This window comes from Thermobia domestica, chromosome 6 (assembly GCF_964235325.1).
Source record: "Thermobia domestica chromosome 6, izTheDome1.hap1.1, whole genome shotgun sequence".
Classification (NCBI taxonomy): Eukaryota; Metazoa; Arthropoda; class Insecta; order Zygentoma; family Lepismatidae; genus Thermobia; species Thermobia domestica.
In genome coordinates, this window is record NC_137459.1 from 23111771 (window position 1) to 23138542 (window position 26772).

At 36.8% G+C, this 26772-nt stretch overlaps 1 protein-coding gene across 1 annotated transcript in view; it reads right to left on the reverse strand.

The window, feature by feature from the left end:
- The window catches only part of LOC145687884 (protein O-linked-mannose beta-1,2-N-acetylglucosaminyltransferase 1-like), a 177103-nt gene extending 158881 nt beyond the window's left edge, over positions 1–18222 (reverse strand). Inside the window, exons 1-4 of the mRNA XM_081761402.1 lie at positions 18076–18222; positions 15181–15301; positions 6244–6414; positions 3534–3684 (exon numbers count right to left, since the gene is read on the reverse strand). Of these exons, the coding sequence (XP_081617528.1) occupies positions 3534–3684; positions 6244–6414; positions 15181–15196 (338 nt within the window). The 5' untranslated portion in view covers positions 15197–15301; positions 18076–18222. The remainder of the gene's footprint in view (positions 1–3533; positions 3685–6243; positions 6415–15180; positions 15302–18075) is intronic.
- Between the last annotated feature and the right edge of the window lie 8550 nt (positions 18223–26772).

Consider the following 26772-nt stretch of genomic DNA (forward strand, 5'->3'; position numbering starts at 1 on the left):
CTTCTGTATTTTTCTAAAGACAGACGCAGTATTCAGAGAGCTCTCCAGTCTAGAGCCTGCACATGGATTGCCCTTAATTGGACGCACCATTAAAAGGATTATCTAGCAAGTATTACAAATGAAGGATAGGTTAGATAAAAGCAGGAGAATTCCCTCATTGAGAAAATACAGCACTTTCCTTAAAGATTCGGTAATAAGGCGAAAGATAACTTACAAAGCTTTCATATTCTCGAACACAAGAAATGCAGCTCAAATCAATAACACAGCTGGCCGTTCACAGCTTCACTGCGAAAAAAAAGTAAGCTAAAAAAGCCTCCGTTGCTGTGGCAACAGGCCTTCCTAACAACAAATTTACAGTAACAATTAATTGGCCGTAATTTTGCTCAAATTGAACGTGGCCACCAAATTAATTCTTTATTCTAACAGTTTCATCATTTCAAAAGAAACCTAACTTCCCTACGCAAGGACTTGTTCCACCCAGCCTTACTTCCATACTAAAAAGGAAACAAAAAAGCCTTGGTCATATATTCGAAAATTACTTTTCCCTAAATATATGCCTCTCGAATCAAAATTGAATTTGAAGGCCTATTTCCCAGCCATTATTATAGGGTGATTTTATAATTTCCCGAACACTGGATCCTAGCTCAAGAAATGAGACTGAACGAAATAGGACCCCACCTAGAATCAAATCCTGTAACATAGAGCTAAATTTCCCTTCGAAGTGAAGCCTACACGCTTCCACAAAAAAAGCCGCCTCTGCCACTAGGAGCGGCCTCTTACATGTACCAACCGAATCCCCCCCGCTTTTCTCTCTCCAAGACAAAGGAGAGACTGTTATAAAGGATAATCTATACAGAAAAAGCCAACGAAGCATCTCTACAACTTGTTTCAGAAGCGAATGCTATCAACCACATCTTCAGGCGAACTGTTCAGCATTATGAACTTTGCTAGCTAAGTAAACGATAAAAGTATTCGCATAATTGGAATTGTTTTCAATCCTGGAAATATAAGAAAATGGCAGCAAATAATTATACACACACAGATTATACAGAACGTTATAAACACATAGACATGCTAAATGAATAATCAATATCATGACTAAATATTACCATAAAGTTAATCGATTACCAACGCTGAGGACCACAAAGTTTATCACTGCACAACATAGATGGCTTTACTGCCTCATTTTTATTATGCGCGTGGTACCGAGTTCGATTCCCGATGGGGGTACAGCTGAATGACCAAACTGGTTCGGATTCTACTATAATCAGTAGGTACACGTCTCCTTTAGACTAGCAGGCATAACGGTGGGGTTAAACTAAATCAAACCAAACCAAACTCGTTGTTGGAGTGTACTTTGTCATAGAACATTGATCTTTGTGCGGCCGCGTTGATGCATTGCATCTGTATGTTTCAGCAGCTTCTCTCAAACTGCCCAGGGACAGATTCGACGTCAGTTTAAACTGACGCCATGCAACATCACGAAACATGATTCTTGCATGTTTCGAAGTTTTATAAATATGGGTCTGTGTATGGCACGAAACAACAAGATCGTTGTATATCTGTTCGTAAAGAAGAAATTACAACTCCTGTGTTGAATGCAATTCTCCAATATCTATAAAAGCTGATTAAGACGCACGTCGAATCCCTAAACCTAACAGAATTAAATGCTTCCCGGATATCCAAGGACATATATTTCCATTTTCAGCAAAATCTAGATTATATGCTTGTAGTCAGTAATAACTAGGGAAAAAGAGAAAAAATCTTATAGCTGTCGAATACTATTTTACTTGTTGCATTCTTCTTGCAGAAAGTATTGTGTTTTTTTCTCCACCCACAGAGCTATTCCATGTGAAATCAAACACATTTTCAGGAAAAATAATCTCGTCGTCTCAGAATTTGATGAAACTTGGCGTACATGTAGGCCCCTACGAGAAACGATCATGCACCAAATTTTAGCCCTGTATTTCCTGTAGTGTCAGAAAACAGTGTCATAAAAAATGGACAAATTTGATGTTTTTTGTAGAACCTTGCTTGATTCAATTGGTCAGTGTGCCAAATGTCAACTAGGGCCAAGTAGGGCGTAGAGTCTACAATGGTTTTCGTGTGACCATGTCGGGAGAGACACCTAGGATACCAATTTGACACACTTACGCCGGACATACAGGGCTACCTTGGTACCCAATTTCAAGGAAATCAAATGGGTACTTTCTGAGATATTACTGATCCAAAATTTTCCCGGAAAATGACATTTGATTTTCAAATAAATGTTCTTGACATATCTTGTAGCCTATTATCTGTTCTTCAAAATGGTATATTATTTTTCTCTCTAGCTCAATATTTACGGGAGATATGACCAATTGAAGTGAACACGGTTTTACAAAAAACATCAAATCTGTTCATTTTTATCACCCTGTACTCTGAAACTACAGAGAGTACAGGACTACAATTTGGTGCGTGATCATCTCTTATAAGGGCTTACATATACACCAAGTTTCATCGAAATCTGACACCATGAGGTTTTGGGCTTGGTTGATTTCACATGGAATGGCCTCTTCTCCCCCCCCCCCCCATGCATAGACGAAAAGCAAATCTTTGGCGGACCGCGTGACCATCATTACGCATATGCTGGCCTTTTTTTTTCTTTTTCTTTTTATTTTCTAAGGATAATAATGTCAATCTAGAAACAAAGAGCAAATCACGCACGTTACGTATATATGCTGGACACCTTGCTACAACAATAAAATTCTATTCCTAATTGAGAAAACTTGTTCCAGTACGACGGATTTTACATCCAATACAGCACATACAAGTATGGCTTTGCACGTAATTTGAAACCGGACAAATTAATTATTAAACGATTTGGAAAAATCATGTGGCAACCACGTTCTTCAGACATAGCTCTTTCTGACTTTCTTCTCTTACGATATTTCAAAAATGCTGTGTACGCAACGAAGTCAGTCGCAGTTCAAGATTTCACACGCTACGTAAGACACAATATTGAAAACACTCAAACCACGGGATATGACAAAGTGGTTAACGGCAAGTTGCAGCAAGTAGCTTCAGTAATGTGCAAAACATAATAATGGTCATTTGAAAAACATTATTTTGAAGGTACAGAATCAAGAAGACCGTGGTTACCTTTACCATTTTGTATTAGTGGTATACCATTAAGTTTATAACATAATGCATATCATTTTAGCTGCAACGAATTACTAAGTTATGGTTGTAACTAAAATTTAAAAAAAAAAAAAAAAAAAAAAAAATCGTGTGGTCTATAAAATAGGGAAATTCGTTACTCTGAAATTTTATTTGTATATTTAACTATAAACTATCTTGACAAACTGATTGAAAAATTGTAAGTTTTATTTAACCTTTTCCACTATAACGGACACGTGGTGTCACATAACTAAAGACGAAAAAATTTTTTTGACACATATATATTGCCTCAAGGTTTTTAGAATGTCTGAAAAGTCATATCAATATACAGAAGAGAAACGAAAACCAAGAGAAAACATGCCACATATACTTACTATTTTCCCATCACACACAGACGAGGCTCATCGTCTTTATTCTGTCCAGTATACACGTGGACAGGGAATGTGTCATATGGGCATTCAGTCGATATACCACAATTGGGTAGAATTTCACTAATTTCAATATTTTCTTGGAACCGTCGAACAGCTGTAAAGAAATAGAAATAATAATAATAATAATAATAATAATAATAATAATAATAATAATAATAATAATAATAATAATAATAATGATGATGATGATGATGATGATGATGATGATGTTTATTTCTGTGTTATGAACAGCCTAATGGCAAAAATACAGCACTTTATGAGACAAAAATAAACACATATTTCACACAATGTTACCTGCAATATATATATATATATATCGTACTGAAACAATGAAAAATAAAATAATATTGGACCAAATAACAATTCCTAGTCAAACTAATACGAACTCCTTTTTACTCTCAAAATAGAACGTAGCCAAAAATACTACAAATAAGAATTTGTCGAATTTTAAAAATTATGATTTGTTCTGATTGAAAATGGATGTTTCAAATTAAATTAAAAGAATTGGCCGTTCTTCTCAAAATTACAGATTTTGAATTTAAAAGGAACTAATCTTCATTCATTACTCATATTATGCGTTAATACCCTTATACCAATATTATGTAAGCAGTATTCGCTATTATATCTATTGTCTAGTATTTTCTGAATAAAATCTCTTTCAACAACAGTTTCGACAACAACAACAAGTTGTTTTTTTTCTGTCACTTAATGCCTGTAATCTCCAAAATTGGTGGTGGTGGTGCTAAAATTTTACTCGTACACGGCAAATCATTTCCGTAGCCACGATTATCCGAATGATTGGTGATTAAAGAAAGAAAAAAGAAAAAACGCTTTTGCAATGGATACCATCATTAGTGCATACAAAGTACATTACCTGATTTTAGAATCATAACCTACTCCCAAAGACGTGAAACAGTTGATTGTGTGCGTTGTTATTTGGTACACGAGGAACTGATGTTACAAACCAATATTATGGTATTTGGAACACGTGCTAATAAAAATGAAATGAAATCTTTAAGTTTTACGTCCCACAATTATGCCGGCTAGGCTAAAGGAGACAGTGATGATGAGATATGAATGAAATGGTGCAAAATGAAATGAAATCTTTGAGTTCTACGCCCCACGGTTATGCCACTTAGGTTAAAGAAGACGGTGATGATGAGAAATGAGTGAAATAAAGAAAGGGGATGAAACGGGAGAACCCCGAGAAAACCCACGAGCACAGTTTGTCCACCACAAAGTTTGTCCACACGGCGCGAGCTGGGATCGAACCAGGGACCTCAAGCACCGGATGTGAACGGTCTACCACTGAGCCACCGCCCCCAATGAAATGGTAGAATGAAGAAAGTGGCAGGAAACAGGAGAACCCCGAGAAAACCCACGCACATGGTGTTTGTCCACCACATAGTTCACTTGGCGAGAACTTGGATCAAACCAAGGACCACAGGCACCAGAGGTGAACGCTCTACCACTGAGCCACCGCGGCCCCCACGTGCTAGTTAATCACTGCATTTCACCACCAGCATCGAAAACATTAGTTAAATAGTTTAACAAGTGTTCTACACGATTTGTTCTATACCAAAGAGTTCTATATAATTTTAAGGATTGTTACAGCCAACGATAGATCGTATTATAACCATGATACTGTGATAGCGAAATATATAAAATAGTCTGAATTAAAAATAATAATAGTGTTAGTTTCGGTAATCTCTTATTCCCTTCATCAGATACATTATTTTTTTTTTTTTTTATATATTAGACTTTATTTCAAATTAAGACAACACAGTTCCAAAGCTAGAATGGACGGCATTCAAGCATAAAATAGGTACTTTCTTAAGCCTTTGAAACACGAATAATATCTGAAATGTCCTCATTTAAAGAGGATACACCTGAAAAATTAATTCATTATGTATTAAAAAAAAGCACGAATTCAATGGCTTCAATCTTGTGGCGCTAGAAGCATAGAATCAAAATCTCACTACAAGCTTCAGAATATTATGTTGCGATTTTGTTTACAATTTCTCTAGAACAAATTGATTGAACAATCAGTGACAAAAGTTCTTTCAGTTTGATGAAATTAGTTTCGTAAATAACTTCAGAATGGAAAGACAATTTGAGTACAGTTTTCAGTAAATTAGAAAAGAATGTAATTATTCTGTACGTTGCAGCCCTACCACGGTTATCCCGAAAATAAATTTATCAAACGGAAAGAACATTTGTCGCTGACTGTACAATTTGATTATTTGACAGCTTTTTTGTGCTAATTCGTTTCTAACTTCATAAACCTTCAAGACGCCATCCTGGTCAGATTATGAACGATTGTCTTGAATATTTGACGAGTAAAAATAAAATCAACAGCGCATACTGAGCACCTGAGCAGTTCAATCCTTAATGTATATTGATCAAAACAACGACAAAGAGAGAAAATTACTTTGTACTGTACGCATAGTACCATCAACTCACAGCAGATTTTTTTTTTTTTTTAATCGTATCCTTTTGATCTATGTGTTGTTTAATTTCGCTAAGTACCTTACATTTTATTTTGTTTTACACGCAAGGGTGAGAATTCTTTATTCTATCAGCAGATTTTACGTATGTATTTTGAATAATAAAAGCAAACAAATTTTGACACTTTTTTTTAACGAGTACTTACGTATCCTTGGAACTGCTGGAACACTGTTATTACATTCAAAAGTGTCGGCTGCATGAAAATTTATTTGTGATAATTTCCTCTTGATATCAAAAAAGGCTGTGTTCAAATAGTGAGAGGATGCCAGTAGAAGTAGTATTAATATAATAACGATGATCCAGGTATAATGCTTCACTGAAAAAAAAAAAAAAAAAAAGTTCGTTAGTACAATGTTAAACTTTAACAGAAATCACAGTGGGATAAAGCAATTGATTTAACATTTTCTTTAAATACATGTAAAGGTGATTCGTATTTACTTAATTTCTCTGGAAAATAGTTAAAAATTACATGAAAAGAAGTATGATAACCGGGTTTTTCTGATAAAATTTCCAGTGTATATGAATTACAAAGGATTGGAGATACAATAATAAAAAAATGAAATTGGAAATGCCAGAGGACGTATCAAACGAAGCGTTCTGTTTGCTCCACAGGGCCGTCTATCATGGAGCCTTGGAAGGTCACCTGCGAATCTTAAACAGCAAGGTATATTTGTACATCATTCAAAATCAGGGTTGGCTGGTTTAAACCAAGGTGGTTTAAACCATGGTTTAAACCAAGGTTTAAACCAGCTGGTTTTTTCAAAAAAACCAACTGGTTTAAACCAAAAAACAAAAAATGTTCGTAAAAGTGTAAGTGTTTGTAAAATCTTGATGAACACACATTTGTGGGTTATCACGTTTCACTCCTGTATATTATTCGTATTATATTCAGACCTAAATTCCCCATTCATTACTCAAAAAGATTATACTACAAAAACAACTTTTTTTTAAAAAAAGTTTATAAATGTTTATTTTGTGATTTTTTGTAGTTATTATTGTTATGTAATTGCAATCGAAGAAAAATTCTAAATATTGTTTCGTTTCAATGTTTACTATTGATAAAATACATCGAAAATGCCGTACTTTTGTATGTGTGTGGGGGGGGGGGAGGGTCATACAGACCCCACGAGAAGCATTTAGTGAAATAAGTATCTTTGGTATCTATTTATGTATAAATGAGTCTGAGCCAAAGTGGACTCAAATGATTCGTATCTTTAGTCACTTTTCTTATTGATATGCAGATTAAGTCGGTGTGTTTCTTTAATTTGGACCAATAAAAGTCGTTGTTAACTAACTTGAACTAAATTAGTTCTTCTGTACTCCGTAGTACTTTGAAATTGTTCATATGTAATTCTGTGTAATGGTTTCACTTGTGCAACTGTTTATCTTTTTTTCCTTCTGAAATGACTCTTGACAGTTATATTAAGAAGCATGTAAAGATCAGTACAACGTATTTTTTTTATCAGGATTCCTTCGTGAGTGAGTCGGCAGACGTATCGCATTTGTGGCCAATTAGTCCTGGTTCCGAGTTCAAATGGAGGACAATTTCTCTCGGATGTAACTCGAGAAGCGGTTTTTATTCCGCTTTAAGCTTATGTGACCCCTTCCAGCATAACCCGGCGGTTGCATAATAACATCAAGGCGAAACAAACTTATTTCTGTCCATATATGATATGAATATATAGAGCAAATTATTTAAACCATAAAAACCTGGTTTAAACCAAAAAAACCTGGTTTAAACCAAAAAAACCGGTTTATTTGGTTTTTTTAATAAAAACCATGGTTTTTGCCAACCCTGTTCAAAATATCATGTAAATAATAATAATAAACTTTTGTGGGAAAAACGTATTTGGTATGTGGTGCCTTTTACGAAATGGTCGCCATTTAAGTTCTTAAACATTCAGATAAAAGATGTAATGGCTATAAATCACAAAGGCTGGAGATAAAAAGGTTAAGGAGAAACTGAGCTTGGTAAATGTACAAAAAAAGAAAGAAAGAAAACGCTTCGGGTGGAGTGCTCTGCTTGCTCTATAAGACACCCTACCATACAGGCCCTGCGGAGTAACCGAAAATTGTAATTGTATGGTGTTTAATTTGACACGTTGTCGAAAGAATTAAGGAGAATGAAACAATTTTTATATGGAAAAGTTTTCTGTGTGGTGCACCGATATCAAAATGGCCACCATTAAAGTATAAATCTTTGCAAAGTCAGTTTCAGGTCGCACTGAGATCCTATGACAAGGGTCCCTGTAACACAAGCAGAGCACTCCATTCGATGGATTTTTTTGACATTTTGTTATAAAAGTCTGTTTCATTCTTTCACATCCAGCCATTAGAAATTTATAACCACTGGGCTTTTTATGTGATTGTGCAAGAACTCTCCATTAAATGATGATTATTTGGTAAAACGCTTCACCTTGTCGATGAGTTCGGCCGTGATGACCGTGTTTGTCTGGTCTGGGGTCATCACTCAAACTCTCCCTGCCATCACAAAAACGTGCACGTCACTTTCTCATTGACTTCTCGGACACACAGTCTCCCCCGTATACGTCCACCATTCGGCGATCAATATTGGCCGGTTTAACCCCTTTCCGCAGTCAGAAATCTGACATTTCGCTGCTCCTCAAGCGTCAAATTTATGCAAACGCCACGATTTACTCACACACACTGCCGCATCAATTGGACGGAACATACAAGTGCCTGATTCTCTCCTCCGTCATGTGAGAGGCACCCGCACATGCACAGAACCACGACGGAAACTAAAGTCTCTTCCCTACATGTCGCACTACGTTATCCCAAACTGGTATATTCCTATTTCTACCGGTTTGGTGTGTATGACGTTTCCTATCTTTACATTTGAACATTCCTTGTACTATTATTAATAGTAGCAATAATTATGATATCAAACTTATTATACAATCATAGAATCGGTTGTTAGTATATTTGAATGACACCACTGCTCTTACCGACAAATTAATTAATTACACTCAGGCTGTTTGACATTTGTAAAGATACTAGCCACGGCATGAGTCTCATGGAACCCATCGTGTGGTGATATTGTCAACATGAAGAGGGAATGAGATTAATTCGGTTAGAGTTCCTGGAGACATCACGATGTATAGTTGCCACACTCTGCAGTTATAACAAGAGGCTATGTAAACTTATAGTCTTAATACAGTATAATACGAACCAAAGTAAGCTTAATTCTTTCAAATTTCAAAGTTGTCCCACAGCGATTTGAACGCGGTACTCCGTGTACCAAAAGCGCGTGTGGTAGCCACTAGACCAGCAATGAGGGAAACACTAGAATTTTGTGGTGGTCCTTCAAGTGGTATCTCGGTAAACATTTAGATTAAAAAAAAAAAAAAGTTTAGCCTCAGGACATGTCAACTAATATCTGAAGATTCAGACCAAAGAACTGTCAAAACTTAAGTAGATTTACATCTACATTTCTCGGTATCCCCCCCCCCCCCCACGGTGACCCCCGACTCGCATACAACGACAGCTGAATTTGCAAGTCATCGCTAATGGAAGTATCACCATTTATATCAGCGACCGCGAAAACTATGGATTTGACACTAATATCGGTCATTTTGAATTACTTTTACATGTCTCGGTATCCGCCCCACAACCCGAATAGGGTGAATTTGGAAGTTAATGCGATCAGAGTTTCACCATCCATTTCAACGACTGTGAAAACTATGAATTCGACAGTAATATCGACCATTTTCTACCACTTTTACATGTCCCGGTAAACGACTCCCTGCTTCGAATTTAAAAAAAAAAACGCTTCGTCCTGGCCTGGGGCCTGGACCAAGGTATCCGTGATCAAAATTTGGTAACTGTCGGTCCACTCGTATGGTTCCCAGGCCGCACACAGACAAACACACAAACAAACTCTTTATTTGATTTATATTAGAAGAAGATAACATATCTGATAGTTCAAACTGAATTGAATACCCTTTGTTTTCATGTTTTTCGAGTATTTTCCTTCTTGAAAGCCTACAGGAAATCTAGAACAAATGACGATCAGATTCATGTTACAACCTATTAGGAAAAAAAAATAACAGGATATATGTTCATTAACCCTTAACAGGAAACATGTGTCTGTCAGACACGTATGGTTTTTCTTTGTATTACATTGGCAACACTGATTCACTCAATGTATCGGTTTTCTCAGTACCTTCCTATTATTTAGTTGTACGTGTGTTGCAGCAGTTCATTGTTGGCGTTAATGTCTGAGTGAACATTTATAGATGATTTTAGAAAACCTACGGTGTCTGAGAGGCACGCATTTCCGTTATCGTCTATATTTTTGCGTGTTTATTGGACACACATTTCCTGAAGAGACAGTTTTTCTTTCAAAAGGTAATGTGGTTGACTTTCATTTACCATGAAAGAGAAGCTATAGAACTCTTTAAACATACTATTTTGTTTGTATGAGATTTTATGTATTTGCAAAATATAGACCTAGTACTTCGAGAAACAAATGTAAGAAAGAAACTGTAAATACAGCAGATCATTATTCTACGGCAAAAATTCCAAAAATGCTGAAAGTGGAGGAGGAATTTATGTTACTGTCTTCAGTAGATTCTGATTAAGACCCCTCATTTTTTCCTGAAAGTCAAGAATTACCTACTGATAGTGAGGGCGATACTAAATCTGATGCAGTGCAAGGTGTGAGATCAAGTAGTAACAGAAGTGTCAATGTGAGCAGCCCTACTCAAGTTTCATGTGATAATGAAAGCCTTAGATACAGAGGTAAAAACAGTTTTGTTTGGAATTCAAATGAACCACTAAGAAACCGAAGGGTTCTTCATCAAAACGTAGTAAGAGGGATGCCTGGTACAGCCACCCATTTAAGAAATTTGGGGAAAAAATCCCAGCAAAGTTGATATTTGGTCTACCTTATGTGATGATATAATTGAAAAGATTTCAACATGAAGTTGGAAGAAGGTCGAAACAAATTTGAAGTAGAATAAAGTCAAACTACAGATCTACTGATCTATCTGAAGATAAAGCCCTTATTGCTCTCCTAATGTTCTGTGCTATTTGTAAATCAGGATATGAAGACATGTATTCACCATTTTCAAAACACTTTCGGACGACCTCTATTTAGAGCTACCATGTCCGTCAAACGTTTCCAAGCTCTTTTGGACAAATAGTACATTTGGACAGGGTAGCTACATGTGGACAAATAGCATATTTGCATGGTAGTAATGTGTAGAATTATACTAACTTAAAATTTGTCACTTTTTAAATTTATGTACTATTTTTATTTAGATATTGAAATATTTTCTGAATTTATATGCCAATAGAACCGAATTAATGTATGTAATTCTTGTTTATCATATTTTCCTCGCAGTACAAAATATAAAGTTTCATTAATCTACATTACACATATGATTTTTAAAAAAGATATTGCTTTATACATGTCCGTGTCCCACAGACACACATTTCCTGTAAGCGAGAAAAAATTACATTTCCTGTTAAGGGTTAAGTCTCTTTGCTGTTAGCAGGCTGAATACAGCTGTTTAGAAATACACAACAGGGTTGCTTTTGGTTTCTCACTGCTTAGATATACACGCATTAATTTGTTGGGTATTTGGTGAGAAGAATCTTACCTACATCTATTGTCATAGGTGCAACAAAAATAATAAAGGTTCTGCAGCGTTTTGTAGGTAATATGTTGAAATTACAATACGAAATGAAATGAAATCTTTAATAAGTTTTACCTCCCACGCTTATGCCGGTTAGGCTAAAGGAGACGGTGATGGTGAGAAATGAATGAAATTGTGGAATGAAGAAAGTGGGAGGAAACGTGATAACCCCCCAGGAATCTCATGCACATGGCATTTGTCCACCACAAAGCTGGGATCGAACCAAGGACCCCACACACCAGAGGTGAACGCTCTACCACTGAGCCATCGCGGTACTAAATTGCAATATGTTAATGACAAAGATAAGTCTATTACATACGATTTTTGCAGAAATACAAAGTGTTTGAAAAAGAACTTCCTAGTTTTAAGTATAAATTTCATTTGAATGAAAACTTATATCAATGAGTACATATCATGGAAGAGAATTCCTTTAAGTTTTGTTTAATGTTGGTAAACTTCAACGTGGGATCCATCTGTGGCCTTGCACACGTCGAGACAATATTCTACTTCTCGCCACGTATTCACCAACATTTCAGGTGTAACTGTCCCAACCGCCGCGACGATTCTTTCCCGTAAATGATTGATGCCTTTAATCTTTTCACTGTACACAACATTTTTTATGTGGTCCCAAAATAAAAAGACCAGTGGGATTAAGTCTGGGCTTCGTGGTGGCCAAGGTATTGGGCCAGCACTGCCCATCCACCTTCCTGGAAAGCGAGTGTCAAGAGCCGCACGAACATGGTTACTGTAATGAGGTAGGGCGCCATCTTGTTGGAAAAACACAAGCCCCTTTTCCGCCTCCATATCGTCCATTTGGGGAAAGACGTACTCTGTCAACATGTCTTAGTAAACGTCCCCGTTTATTGTTTTTTCCACAAAAACGAAAGGACCAATCTCACGATCTTCCATCAAACCGCAGCAGACATTAAGTTTGGGAGAGTCATGTTGATGCTGAATAACTTCATGTGGATGCTCTGCCCCCCAAATTCTGCAGTTATAACGATTAACTGTTCCACTGACATGAAATGTAGCATCATCAGAAAAGATAACTTTAAGAAGAAAAAAAAATGACATCATTATCAATTCTGTGTAAAAACTCAGCAGCACACCCATATCTTTCGATTTTATCAATAGGTTTAATTTCATGTAACAGTTGCAATTTTTAGGTGCGCAACTTAAGACTTCTACGCACATCATACACAGTACCTTTAGGAACTCCTAATTGTAGACTACGTTTGGCCAATGACTTCTTCGGGCTCCGAACACAAGAAACACGGATCTGTTCAACAACATCTTCAGGAGTTCTCGGTCTACTTGGTGATTTTGCTTTTAAAACACTACCGGTTTCCTTAAAAGACTTTAGCCAATAACGGGCAGTTTTTGCTGTAGGTGGTTCACCACTATACTGACAACTAAAATTACGTTGCACTGTTATAACTCACTCAGTTTTCACAAGCCAAATAACACACTGCACTTTCTGTTGGGGAGTACACATTGTTACTGAGTTGCTCTGCACTGCACGTCTGCCTGGACTGAACTAAGAAAAAAAAAAAAAAAAAAAACTGGTGCCGTATCAAGGTCAAGCAGACCTGCCAACTGCAGGGGAGCCAAACTTGGAAAGTTGATGAATCAAACACCACAAACTAGAATAGTGTATGTCACTTTGTACAGATTCTAGGTCACATTAAAACTAAGAAGCTCTTTTTCAAACACACTGTATATTTTCCCTGAAAGAACCATTAAATTTCACTCATTAGAACAGCTCTGAAGTTAGAACTGGGATACCCTTTGAAAACAGTCTCTATAGACGCTCTTAACTAATTTTTCTTAGAAGAGTCCTACGTAAATCGCTTTCTCGCACTCCAAAACAGGTGTTCATCAAATTTTATTAAAGCCTCTAAAGCAGTGTTGAATGCCACTCTGAAATATTAGTTAGCCCGCCACGTATGAGAGATGATTTCCCTCGGCGAACACACTATCCATGGAAAGGGAAGGAAGCAGCATGGGACCTATAAGTTAGGGAGCATCCCGGCATTTGCCTGGTGTGAATGAGGAAAATCTCATTGAAGATGGCTGGCCTGAAAAAGCTTTTTACACTTTTTTCGACCGAGTGCGTCCACCGGAAATCGAACCCGGGTCCGCTCGCACAGAAGATGACAGTTAGTGACTACGCTACGCGTGGCTACGAAATATTATTTGTGTAGACGCTGCAAGTTATTGTTCCCCAAAACAGAATCTAGGCAAATTGGACTTTTCTCAGATGTTATTATAAACATTAAAGCTCGTTTTGAAGCTGGAATTGAAGGGATACCGAAAATATTGTTTTTGCAGACGCTTCTAATTAGTTTACTTAAAAGTCCACATCTAGCTAAATAGGTTTGTCGTACCTAAAACGAGAAGAAGAAAAAAAATGCAATAAAATTTCTATTTCAACATCTCACGATTGTGTCTCTTAGATGATTATGAAACAAGAGAACACCAAGAAAACCCGTGGATAGAGTGATGTTCATCACAAACTCGCATGGCTGGGATTCAAACCAGGGACTCCTCACACCAGACAAGAGCGCTCTAATACTAAGCAACTGTGCCTCCATTACTCGAAAATGATTTATACCAAACCTGTATGGAAGTCATTGGAATTATTTCCAAGATAAAATTCCAAACTAGAGAACAGCGCGGAAATATAATCTAAAATTAATCAAACATTCAACCAAGACTAGCTCACTTTAGAATATACGTCAGCCATAAAGATGTCTTTCTGGATGTCTGGCTACACAGCAAATGATCATTGCATGTGGTAAATCAGGAGAAGAAAAATTTCTGTTTATAAATATTAAAGTAAGTGTGTTTATCAATTTTAAAAAAGAAAATATCTCTTTACGTAGTGCTCCTTCTTTGTGAAATTTCAACAAAAATACAGCCGAATATTTCGTTTTTAAGAACACGCACACACAGACACAAAAGCCTACTGGTAATGTTTTTGTGACAACAGTCTGTATACATATAAATATATATTATCGTACAAGTTAAGTTTAATGACACCACTAGAAGTAAACATTAAAAAAAAAAAAAAAAAAAAAAAAAATCTTCCTTACTTATTAATTAAACGAAAGGACTTCGTAACTCAGTCGAAAGGAAGGACAGACAGCAGGCGACTAGCACAGTGTCAGGGTGCCGAAAGCGGTAAGAAAGGTTGATTGTGACGTTCTGAAGTACATAAATATGCAAATCTTTAAATTTATAATCTTATTAAAGCGTACATTCAGTTTGTGCTCAGTCATGTATAGATCCTCTTAAATTTAGCTATACCTTTTAAAAAACGTAACGTCCCAAATAGAATAGGGACTTTTATAAGGTATCACAGGGCAACGTATCTAAATGAATAACAAAATTACCTAAATCAGATATACCTTAATACTTACAGGTAATTTTCTTCATGTCTCAACTTATTTCCCAGAGTAGTAAAAGGCTTTAATTCGAGTCTTCTCGAGTCTACTGCTGATACTCCTTCATTATGACATATTTAATTCAATTTTACCAGTTCTACGAGAAAGAACACGGAATAAGACTTAACTTCCTTGCTTAATTAAAGCACAGAGTAATACTTCATTAATCTGACGTGAAAATAACCAGTCACTCTGAAATAATATCAAACAAAGAAGGAAGTTGAGATTTCGAAATAACTTAAAACTGTTTGTACCACGCTCTGTCTTAAATTTGCAACATATTAACCTCTTAAACGGAAATCACAGCTTGTCTTTTCGATTATCATCATCGCAACTAGACACAATAATAGTATATAAATCCTAAAAAAAAAAAAAGTATAACATGAGTCTTGTCCAAGTTTGTATCTCATGTATTATTTTTCTATTTACAGTTCTCATCTCAGTGCAAGGGCCAATAACATTATCTATCCAAGCCAGAAGAGCGAATACAAAATATAACTGCAATACTAACATCAACAGATTTAACTACCAATTACAACTTTTGATCATATGTAGAAAGCAGCCCGGGCCAATATATAAAAATAGATCTGGGTCACTTGCTTTTTCATGCTAAACAATCGATTAGATCTTCAAATATTACATTCGTACTCCACTAGCATTACGCATCTCTCAAATGGGCAATACTTTGGAAGGTATATTTCTTTCAAAGCTCCCTTCAAAATATGGGTTTTCAATAATGTGCTTATTTTTTGAGAATTTTTCCATAAACTATACTTTTATTCCTACTAACAAGATGGCTTAACCACAGTATATATCTTTTGAAGTGGATTTGGAATATGAACATGGTTATTGCTTCCTAGATAAAAGAGATGAATACTGAAGCCTAATTCAACTCAGCATTCGTTAGAAGAGTAGTACATTGCTGGCAAATCAATTACATATATATATGCGAAATGTGACCTGCTTCACTGAAGATTCAGTTCAAAATTTACTCTCAAAAATATAATTTGGGACCAACCTTCAATTTATGATATAGCTACTTCTTTGTTCGGGAAATGTACTCTTAGTTTCTTTGAACATTGTTCCTTATGGGAGAAGCTGCATTCCTGGGTGCACATTTACTTTAGGAGGGCTTAACCGTTATGGATATAAATACAGCGTTCGGAGATATGTCATAATAACGATATTGCAGAAAAAATCAACAAACCTGCGCTAGGTAACCACTAAAACGAATAATTGCATCTAAGACGCGTAACGCTACGGACGCGATTCGCGACGGTGGTTTTACGCGTAAACGGAAATGTCAAAAAATAAGAAACTTACATATTTGTTATGTACATTTGGAAAAGCTCAACTCTTCTATCGTGACTTAGTATGCCACCAGATACCACAAGAGCTCATGATAACTTCCCTAAGGAATATTGTGTGATTACAAGATTACACTTCGCAGCAGGCACTTCCACCTTCCCACGAAGGTACAGGTAAACTCCCTCTCCCCATATATATTTTGATTACTAATATGTTCCTTTTTTTAAGTCACAACAGGGATTTCCTCTGTAAATTTTACAAATCTATGGTAACACAATTCTGGACCTGCACCAAAAATATAAATGAATAAAAATAAAGAAAAACGAGGAAGAGATTTATTATGTAATGAGATCATAAGGCGTTCGATACTTTACTGCACAATTTGTAAGATTTGTTACGCAGATGGAGATAGAGCTCCGAATAAAGAGAAATTTTTGGAACTAATGAAATATTAGATAATATCATAAGCAATAGTAATAAGAAACTACGATGCCACAGACTAATATTTTTGTTACTTGCTTTGTCTTTACTGAACATTACACAAATTAAAACTGTACAAGCAGTAATGCTGCCATTGAAATATGAGTGCTATCTTATTTTATGGACACAAAAATTAGTGAAATTTACAGAAATATCATTTCAAAAGAGAAATATAGAAGTTAAATCAAAATATATATGACAGTCTTACCTCTTATATAGTTTATAGCGTGAAAAACAATCCAAAGTGTACGCTTCTAAACACGTAATAATTCGTAATGAAGCAATGATAAGATTGATTTTATATGATAATGCAGTGTGTTAAGTCATGATCGGCAACGAGAAAGCTGTTCCACAAGGAACCTAGTAATATAAGGAACAGTTTGTTTCCATTATTCTCGCTGCGCGCATACCTACCGTCACTAACTCACTTGCTCTTCATGGACCAATCCTCGCGCAGGCCACCAGCTTCGTCCTGGCGTGATTGGAATAGATAAACTTCTTGCTTTTAGGAGACATCTAGCACAGATTAGTATACGTTCCTTGCCCTGTCATTTTTAGGGCATATATCCACACGCTGTATATACATCCATAACAGCGAAGCCTTCCTAAAGTGAACCTGAACCCAGGGATTAACAACTCCAACGAAAAATAATCTATAAGGTACTTATGAGTGCATTTTCTGATGAAAAAGCTACATATTACATGAACTCATGTATGCATCCGTCAACAGGGATACAACACAAGACAATTTACAACGACAAACGTTTGCACTGCAAGTTAAAAACACACCGGTCTGCTTCATGAGATACTGAACAAAATCGAAATTTGAATCTATTTAACTACCGGTGATATCAACCAGAAAGTTAGGTTATATTTTCTTGACTAACTCACTACCAACTCTGAAACAAAATATATAATTTAACAATACCCATTGCCAATATTGTGGTTAAGTAAAATAGCTGTGCATTAAACCAATATATTTTTCTTCTGACACTATGTTTAAGTATAATCACAGAGGAAACCTCTGAGCTATAATTATTGCAAATGAATGTAAGAATTGTTTTCATAATGTAATTCACCTACCACAGTAAACATATCCAGTGTCCTATTTAAGTAAGTAATCCACTTAATATTTTGACATTTCAAGCCATCTTCGCTCCATTTAGTACTACACGCGCCATTGTTTACAAATAATTTTCTTCTGCTTCTTTTGGGTAAACCAAAGTGTTGCCAAATCGGGCGAATATTATTTAATGGTTTGCGTTGACACAACGCAAAGTTTGCGACTTATGTTCCATCAATCGGCATAGCAACAATAATAAATTTTAACGTGTTTCGCATTGTTTTGAAGTGTGCAGAATTTTCCGTAGACTCGTATGGGATGATCCCCTAACGAATTCTTGTGCGTCTTGCATTGCGTTACTAGCTGCTTTACGCAGAAGTTTGGGAAAACTGTACGGAATGTGGCCCACGATACGAAGATTATTGTCATACGTAGCATATTAAATACGGATCAGCTTTTCCACCTATTTTTTTCTTTTTTTTTTTACGATATTCTATTCCGATTTGGTCGTTTTATGGTTTAATACGTTAAATTAGGTTATTGTTAAGTATTTTTTAAGCCTTTCGGCAGGTCCTGGGACTAATGAGATTTTTTTCTTTTTTTAATTTTTAGATTTGGGCTGGAAATGTTTCTTCCACTTTTGTCGATCTTCAGCTTCGTCTTTTAACTCCCAATATTTTCTCCTATCTTTCAAATCATCGATCAGCTATGTTCTTCTCCTTCCTATCCCTCGCTTCCCTTCCATCTTTCCTTCTATGGCGGTGTGAAGAATACAATTTCTTCGCAAGATGTGTCTAATCCAATTGGCCTTTCTACGAAGGATGGTGGCTAGAAGTGTCCTCTTCTCCCCTATCCATTTTAAAGCATGTTCGTTTGTTGCTCTCTCTGTCCATTTTATCTTCTCCATCTTTCTCCAACACCACATTTCGAAGCTCTCTAAATATTTCTTCTCTAACTTCCGTAATGTCCAAGTCTCTGAACCATTTAGTCCAATGCTCCATATATATAGCACTTGACCAACTTCTACTTAAGTCCAATATTGAGCCTGCTAGTTAACAGTGATCTTTTCTTGTTGAATGCTTCTTTAGCTATGGCAATTCTTGACCTGATCTCTTTGGTGCAGTAAGCTTCTCTCATCAAAATTCTTCCCATATACTTGAAATTATCGACTTCTTCAAGTTTTCTTTGTTCTACTCTGACCCGTAAGGGCGTGTTTCCACGGAATATTCTCATGACTTTCTACTTTTCGATGTTAATCTCCATTCCATACAGTTTTCCAGTGTCAACTGTTTTGTCAATCATTTCCTGTAGTCTCCTCCTTCGGTTTTAGCTATTATAACCGTATCATCTGCATACCTGATCTTGTTAATGATCTGCCCTCCAATCTTGAAATCTCCAATTCCCATTAATGTTTCCTTCATTAAACATTAACTGTAAATGTTGAATAATTGGGGCGACAAACTACATCCTTGTCTGAATTCTCTTCCAATCTCCACACTATTGGTTTCTCCTTCATTCAAGCGTAACTTCACTCGTTGTCCTATGTACAGGTTGCGAATGAGTCGTCGATCTCTCCAGTTGACTCCGATTTCTTTAAGTATTTACAGAAGTTTCGTCCAATTGACTCGGTCGAAAGTTTTTCGCCAGTCGATGAAGCACAAACAGAACTCTTCCTTTACATCAAGATTTCTTTTTGATATAATTCTCGTGAATCCAATAGCATCTCTGGTGCCTTTTTCCTTTCCAGAATCCAAGTTGATCTTCTTCTAACCTTTTATCTATCTTGCTTTCCAGCCGCTTGTTCAGTATGCGTGCAATGATCTTTCCAGTGTGGGGAATCAGGCTAATGGTTCTGTGATCGCTGCACTTCTTTGCTTGTTTTTTCTTGGGCAATGCAATCATTGTAACATCAATAAAATCCTTTGGTCAGTCTCCACTCAGGTAGATCTTGTTAATAAGTGAAGTCAGCACTTTCATTGCATTGTCTCCTAATTCCTTGAGCAAATCTACTGGTATGTCGTCGTCTCCAGTGGTCTTTCTCCTTCACATGTCTTTGATTGCTTGTACTACTTCACTTTTCAATATACTGGGTCCTTTTTCATCATAACCCACCTCTTCCTCTGCTTCGATCGCAATATCTTTGGGGCGGTTCTTCTGATCATACAGATCTTTTATGTATTCCTCCCAAATTCTAAGGATTCTTTGATGGTCAGTGGTTTCATTACCTTGTTGATCTTCGATGCTGAACGTTCGTATAGTTTTGTTAGCTCTCCCTCTTAATTCTTGTGCTTTCTGGTACATCAGATCATATCTGCAGCGCCGTTGAAGTTTCATTATTTCTTCAGATATCTGCTCCATGTACATTTCTTTGGCATTGTCCGTTTCTCTGTTCAATTTATTATTCAGCCTTCTGTATTCATTGATGTCCGTGTTTTTGCCCTTCTGCGTTCTTCCATCTTTTAAAGCATTGTTTCAGTTATCCATGGTTTTCTCGGTGCTCTTTCCATTCTGCCATGTTATTGTGGAGTTTGTCAAGTAGAATCTATTTAACTTTTCCCCAACTATTCTCTGTATTGTCAACCATATCTCCCATTGCACAGAATTTTTCTTCAATCTCTTCTTCCATATATCATCGTCGATATTTCTTAGTCGCTCTAAGTTCCATATTCGATTTCTCCTCCCATTTTTCTTGATCGACTTTAACCAGGTTTGCACTTCCTCCACCACCAGGAGATTGCGATCCGAATCAATGTCCTCTCCTGGCAGCGTCTTCACGTCTCGTACACTATTCCTGAAACGTTGCTTCACAAGAATGTAATCGATTTGGTAGCGTTTCTTATATCCTGGACTTTTCCACCTGTACAGCTTGGTTTTCCTTTTCTTAAACCACGTATTCATCACCACCAGGTCGTGTTGCCTACAAAAATCGATAAGCATTTGACATCGTTCTATTCTTCTACCTAGTCCAAATGGTCCAACTACCTTAGACCTAAATCAGGACCTAAATTAGCTTACCAACATTAAACTCTCACAGTAATCCCGAGCGAGAGTTAGTGAGTGAAGGCTTGCTAGAGCCCCGCAGGGAAAGTTGGTTTCTGCCTTCATTACGAATAGTTCACTTTCTTTACCCACATAAGTCACTATAGAGTTCAACTTCGATAATCTACAGCTAAATTAGTTAAAATTTACATAGCATTTTAGTCAAACATCAATTGCCAGTCACCACTATTAACTCACTTCTCCTGTAAATCATCCTGTTTTTTTTTTTTTTTTTTTTTTTTTGCCAGTTTTGGTCCTCATCTCTGAACAATTACCGAAAACAGTACAATGAAGAGCACCAATATAAAATTACAGGGTATAGTATATTACTAGTATATTAGTAGAGAATCGATTAAAGTACGTGTGTTCCTTAAACCCTTGGGGGGGGGGGGGGGGAATTGTCCCCTCCTGCCTTCCTAAATGACGACCCTGGACTAAAATCATGGTATTTCTTATGCTATGATTTCCTACTTTAAAACCTATGTTTAGTAAACAGTATTCACTGATATAAACATTATCTAGTATTTTTGCATGCATACTTTGTGAATTTATGAAGGGATAATAGATGTGCCATCTGTTTTAGTTTGATGTTCAAAGTACTACTTGTAAACACAGAGGAGGTTCTGCTTTGTAACATCATTGGACACTTGAATTTATAAGGGGAGAATAGATTTTCCTTTCTTCGTATGGGCAGGATAAGATTTATGCAAAATTTTTAAAAAGTGAGTTTAATAAACAAATAAATGAGCGAGGAAGAACAACAATTCTGCCTTCTCAGTGAGCAGGGCTCGAAATTTCGATTTTTATGTAAATTTAGCCTAATTTTAGGGGCAACTTTAGGAATTTTAATATAAAATACCCTCATATTGAGTTTGGACCCCCTTCGAAATAAATTCCTGAGTACGCTACTGTCAGTGAGTGAAATATACATAGATGATTAAAAAATAGGAATTTTTGTGTTGCTCCTACCAACATGTGTGAAATAGAAAAGGGCAATGCAATGAGTGAACTAAATAAAGAACAGAGCAAAACCTTTGACGTTGATTCTCTCGATGTGAAATAAATAAATAAATAAATAAATAAATAAATAACCAAGAGCAAGATCCTTAGCATTGCTCTTGTCCATTCCATGTCCACAAGATGTCCCTTTTTGTTTAAACTTGGGCTTAGAGGTCATCGTGACCGTCGCCGAACTTGTTAGGGATCCTGAAAACTATGGGTTAGACACTAATATCCACCAATTTTAAGGCTAGTTTTAGACGAAAGCATTTATTGTAGCATTTCTTGTATCAGATGTGCTGCCAAAAATGTCGTAGCCTATAGCATTCTATGCCACCAAAAGTATGGTTGTTTTACACGGTAGCATTTTGATAAGCATCTTGTCGTGACGTAGCAAACAAATCACTGGAGATGAGCGCAATTATGGCTCCGAAACTAAAAACAGAGATTTCAGTCGCTATTTCTTCTAAAGCCCTTTGTCGCATATGTTTATTATGATACAAAGGACTTTTAACTTTGTACAAATAAGGATGCTTCTCATATTTTTCAATCAACATAATAATAACATCTCTACTCCAACTCATTTTTCTTTACTACAATTCAATTTCCCACACAAAATAAAGATAATGGATATTTGGCACAGAACCTTTCGCTTCCTTTTAACGCACCACGGCGCCGCAATCAGACCAGAAATGCTGGGGGAAAATGCTACGAAATAGAAATAGAGCAGGTTCTATCGACAAGAAATACAATAGGATATGCCATGGCATGGGAAATGCTATAGCATTTGCTACTTTACACGGTAGGATGTCGATGATACGATTTTTGCTAGGAGAAATGTTACGATAAATGCTTCCGTCTAACACTCATCATCCCATACGACAATGGTGGCTAAACTTGAACGGTGTTGGCAGTCTCACTATTTATCAAAGCACCCCGGAAAACTCCTTAAAATGGATTTTAAAAAGACCTGGGACACCTTTATCTTTCTTTCTTTCTTTCTTTCTTTCTTTCTTTTTTCTTTTCTTTTTTTTTTTTTTTTTTTTTGTAATTAAAGCTCATCTTTCTACCTTTACGGGCTCAGATCTTTTTTCTTTTTCGTTTTTTCTTTGCGTGAGCTACTCAAGAGTAAATTTTGACTCTCCCCAAATCCCGTCTGAATTGAAAAATCGAAAAGGCAACTTCGCACTGTTTTATAGATCTATCTGTATACAAGATTGGTGGCTCTGACTCCTTTGTATGTAGAAATCTGTGACTGACACACGTACTATATATATTTCGTTATTATCAGAGGCTAGTTGTTAACAGACATTGTTGCCGTGTGTTAATTCAGAAACTGAATAAAAAGTAAGAACCGGTCATAAAGTAAAATTCCGAACTAAAACAGGAAGAAGAATCTCAGAGATTTTCCTCATAACCATTCTATTGCGCACATACCGTATTTGCCCTCTGTTATATGGACTTTCCATTAAAAGTAAATAGACACGTGTTTCACTATTTTTTTGGCATTTCCTCTAGATGGGAAGAAAAAGGCGGAAAGAAATACATTCCTCTTACTAGTCGAACTTCCGAAAATCCTTCTTTAGTGGAACTTTGTGTCTCAAACACAATTCACTGTCAAAATGTCCAGTTATAGCTTAAGCCGTTTGGCTCTGGCGTTTATCAGCCAGTCGCTGATTCAGGACTTCGTTTTATACCGGGTGATTCAATAAGAACGTACCAGGCCTATATCGCAGCTAATACTGCACGTAGAGCCTTCAAACAAAAAAATTGCATTACCAAATCGTATGTGTAGAATGCAATAAAAATAGTAGCGAGACCAGTGGCGTCTCGTGAATACCTCCAACGGGGAAACACTTCAAAATTTGAAATGGAAAGTGGTATAGCTGTTGGAATCGTTCGAAAGGACATTAAATGTCATGCAACTTTTAGAGGACAAACTTTGTCATATCCTTTCCCATTTAGCCGCTAGAGGCGTTGTTGCAGACTTGTATCTGACTGCCCGTAGCAGGCCTTTATCTAAGCTAATAATGCACATAGAGCCGTCAAACAAGCAATTGGACTTCCAGATCATATGTGTAGAATGCAATAGAAACAGTAGCGACACCAGTGGCGTATCGTGAACATCTCCAACGGGAGTCATCTGCAAAATTTGATACGGAAACAGGGGTTGGTTGTGCCTCCATTGAAACAAGCGCACAATGGGAGAAACGTCGAGAGGAAACACCCTCGCACCATCTGACTTTCACCTAGTAATGCGACCGTGTTGCTGCCAACGAGGAAGAAATTTGCCAACATGTTTCCTCTCGACGTTTCTCCCATTGTGCGCTTGTTTCAATGGAGGTACAACCAACCCCTGTTTCCATGTCAAATTTTCCAGATGACCCCCGTTGGAGATATTCACGATACGCCGATGGTGTCGCTGCTATTTTTATTGTATTTTACACATACGATTTGGTAATGAATTTTTTTTGTTTGTTTGTTTGTTTGAAGACTCTACGTGCAGTATTAGCTGCGATATAGGTCTGGTTCGTTCTTATTGAATGACCCGTTATATGAAGAACTCAGAGGAAAATAATGATAATCCTCAAAATCGTGAAAAATGAGTGAAACAGCTTATGCTGCTTGACGCCGGTGGATCTGTTATCCCTCGAAAAATTACCGAGTTTGACAGAGATATGGACAATTCCTTACAAGTTTCTCAATAGTGTCACTATAAGTGCACAAACATTCAAAGCCTTGTATCTCAAAATCATGTCAGAATGGGATATCATTATTTTCCCCCGAGGTCTTCATATATACAAAAATTTCAACATAACACGGAATCGCCTGGATCAATTTCAAACAAACTTTGCTAAACATATGACATACAGTGTAGAAAAATACTGTGGCGGTAAAACATTCGTATCACCATCATAGGGATGGAAAGAGAATCGTATGATTGATTGTCTAATCACCAGTGGCAAAACTAGAAGGTAAAAACAGGAGGGGTCAGCCGGATCCTAGACTTTGATAGGTATAAAACGAGTTTACTATAAACTTTCAATAATAAATAAATAATAGCTTCAATTATTTTTGTCACCGAAAAAAACTGGTAATGCCTCGGCTCCCCCGGCTCCGGCAAAGAGGGGAGGGGAAAGGTTAGGACAAGGATGTTATAAATAGAGGATCTGGCCATATGTATCTTCATCCTATTAAATCGATGAAGCGAAAAAACAACCGAGCATCGGCATGTCTGATTGGCTACTCTCGTTTCTGCAATCGTTTGATTGGCTACTTTCGTTTCCGCCATGATTGTTAGCTCAAAACATTGCGATCCTACTGGGCGGAGTGGGCAGAGAAGGGGTGGCGAAACTGTGACGTATGGCTTCAAGATTTTGTTGTAAGGGCAGATCCTCTATTTTATAACATCCTTGGGTTAGGAGAGGGCAGGGAAAGAGGGGAAATACTCTATCTTTCGCGTGCGAGGAGCGGCATGCATTTTCGCCGATCCCAAGAGGTTCAGCCGAAACATGGCTGAAGTAGCATTCTTATTGGCCACGTACCGATGACGTCACCTGTCATGACTCGTGTTGTATCCGTATCAGCCAATCAGATCAGAAGATATGTGAGGCTCTTGGGATCCGCGAAAATGCGAGCGGCATCTAGTATACTAACTAAACAAAATGAACAGAGTATAAAAATTATAGAAAGCTGTTACTGTTTGCCTTTAGGACAGTGCAATATTTAACATGCTTTACCGCCAGCTCATATGAATTAGCTATACTACTATGAAAGACCATAACCATATGTAGATTAGATGATTAATATTTGTCTAGTTGCAAGTTAATGAGGCAAACTATAAGGAACGTTAAGTGTAAACAATTAGAAGTTTGAATTAAGCATAATTTAAACCTACAGTGTACAGTAGGGATGCGCACGAGACGAGTTGAGACAGGATTTTGCTGACAAAATTCGAGTCGAGACACGGCTCTTCCAATAGAGAAATATACATTTTTCGAGTCGAGACATCGCTTTTACAGCACATTTTCGAGACGAGACAGCCTCAAATCTTGTCTCGTGCGCATCCCTAGTGTACAGCGAGTCGAAAGCTTTGGGAAGCAACTGAATTTTCATAAAAATTCGACAAATTTCACGAATTTTTCATATATCATATTTCTAATGGAGAGAGGGAATCAACTGATTCCCTTATTATGGACCGATTTCAACCGCAAGCAACAAGGATTGTGTGGAGGTCTCGTGGAACATATAGACTACATGAAGTTGAATAATATTTACTAAAACTATCATGAATTATAGAGCTATATCCTAAATTGAAAATGAACAAGTGAAATCTTTCAGTTTAACGTCCTACGATTATACCCATTAGGCTAAGGGACACGGTTGATTAAGATAAGTGAATGATAATGGAAGAATTGGTGGAATGATGATGTGAAAGGAAACTGCAGTATGACATGAAAACCCACTTACATGATGTTCCTCTTCTTTTGTACTCCTCCTTCTTCTTTTACTTCTTCTTCTTATTATTATAGTGGACTTTGACACTACAACCCATGAAAGTAACAACGGCGAAATTTCAACTCGGTAATGCATCGTCAAGACGCTGATTTACTCAATTTCTTACTATTTCTGCTTTTGAGTGAACTTCAGTGTGGGTCTCCTACACAGAGTTACCAAAC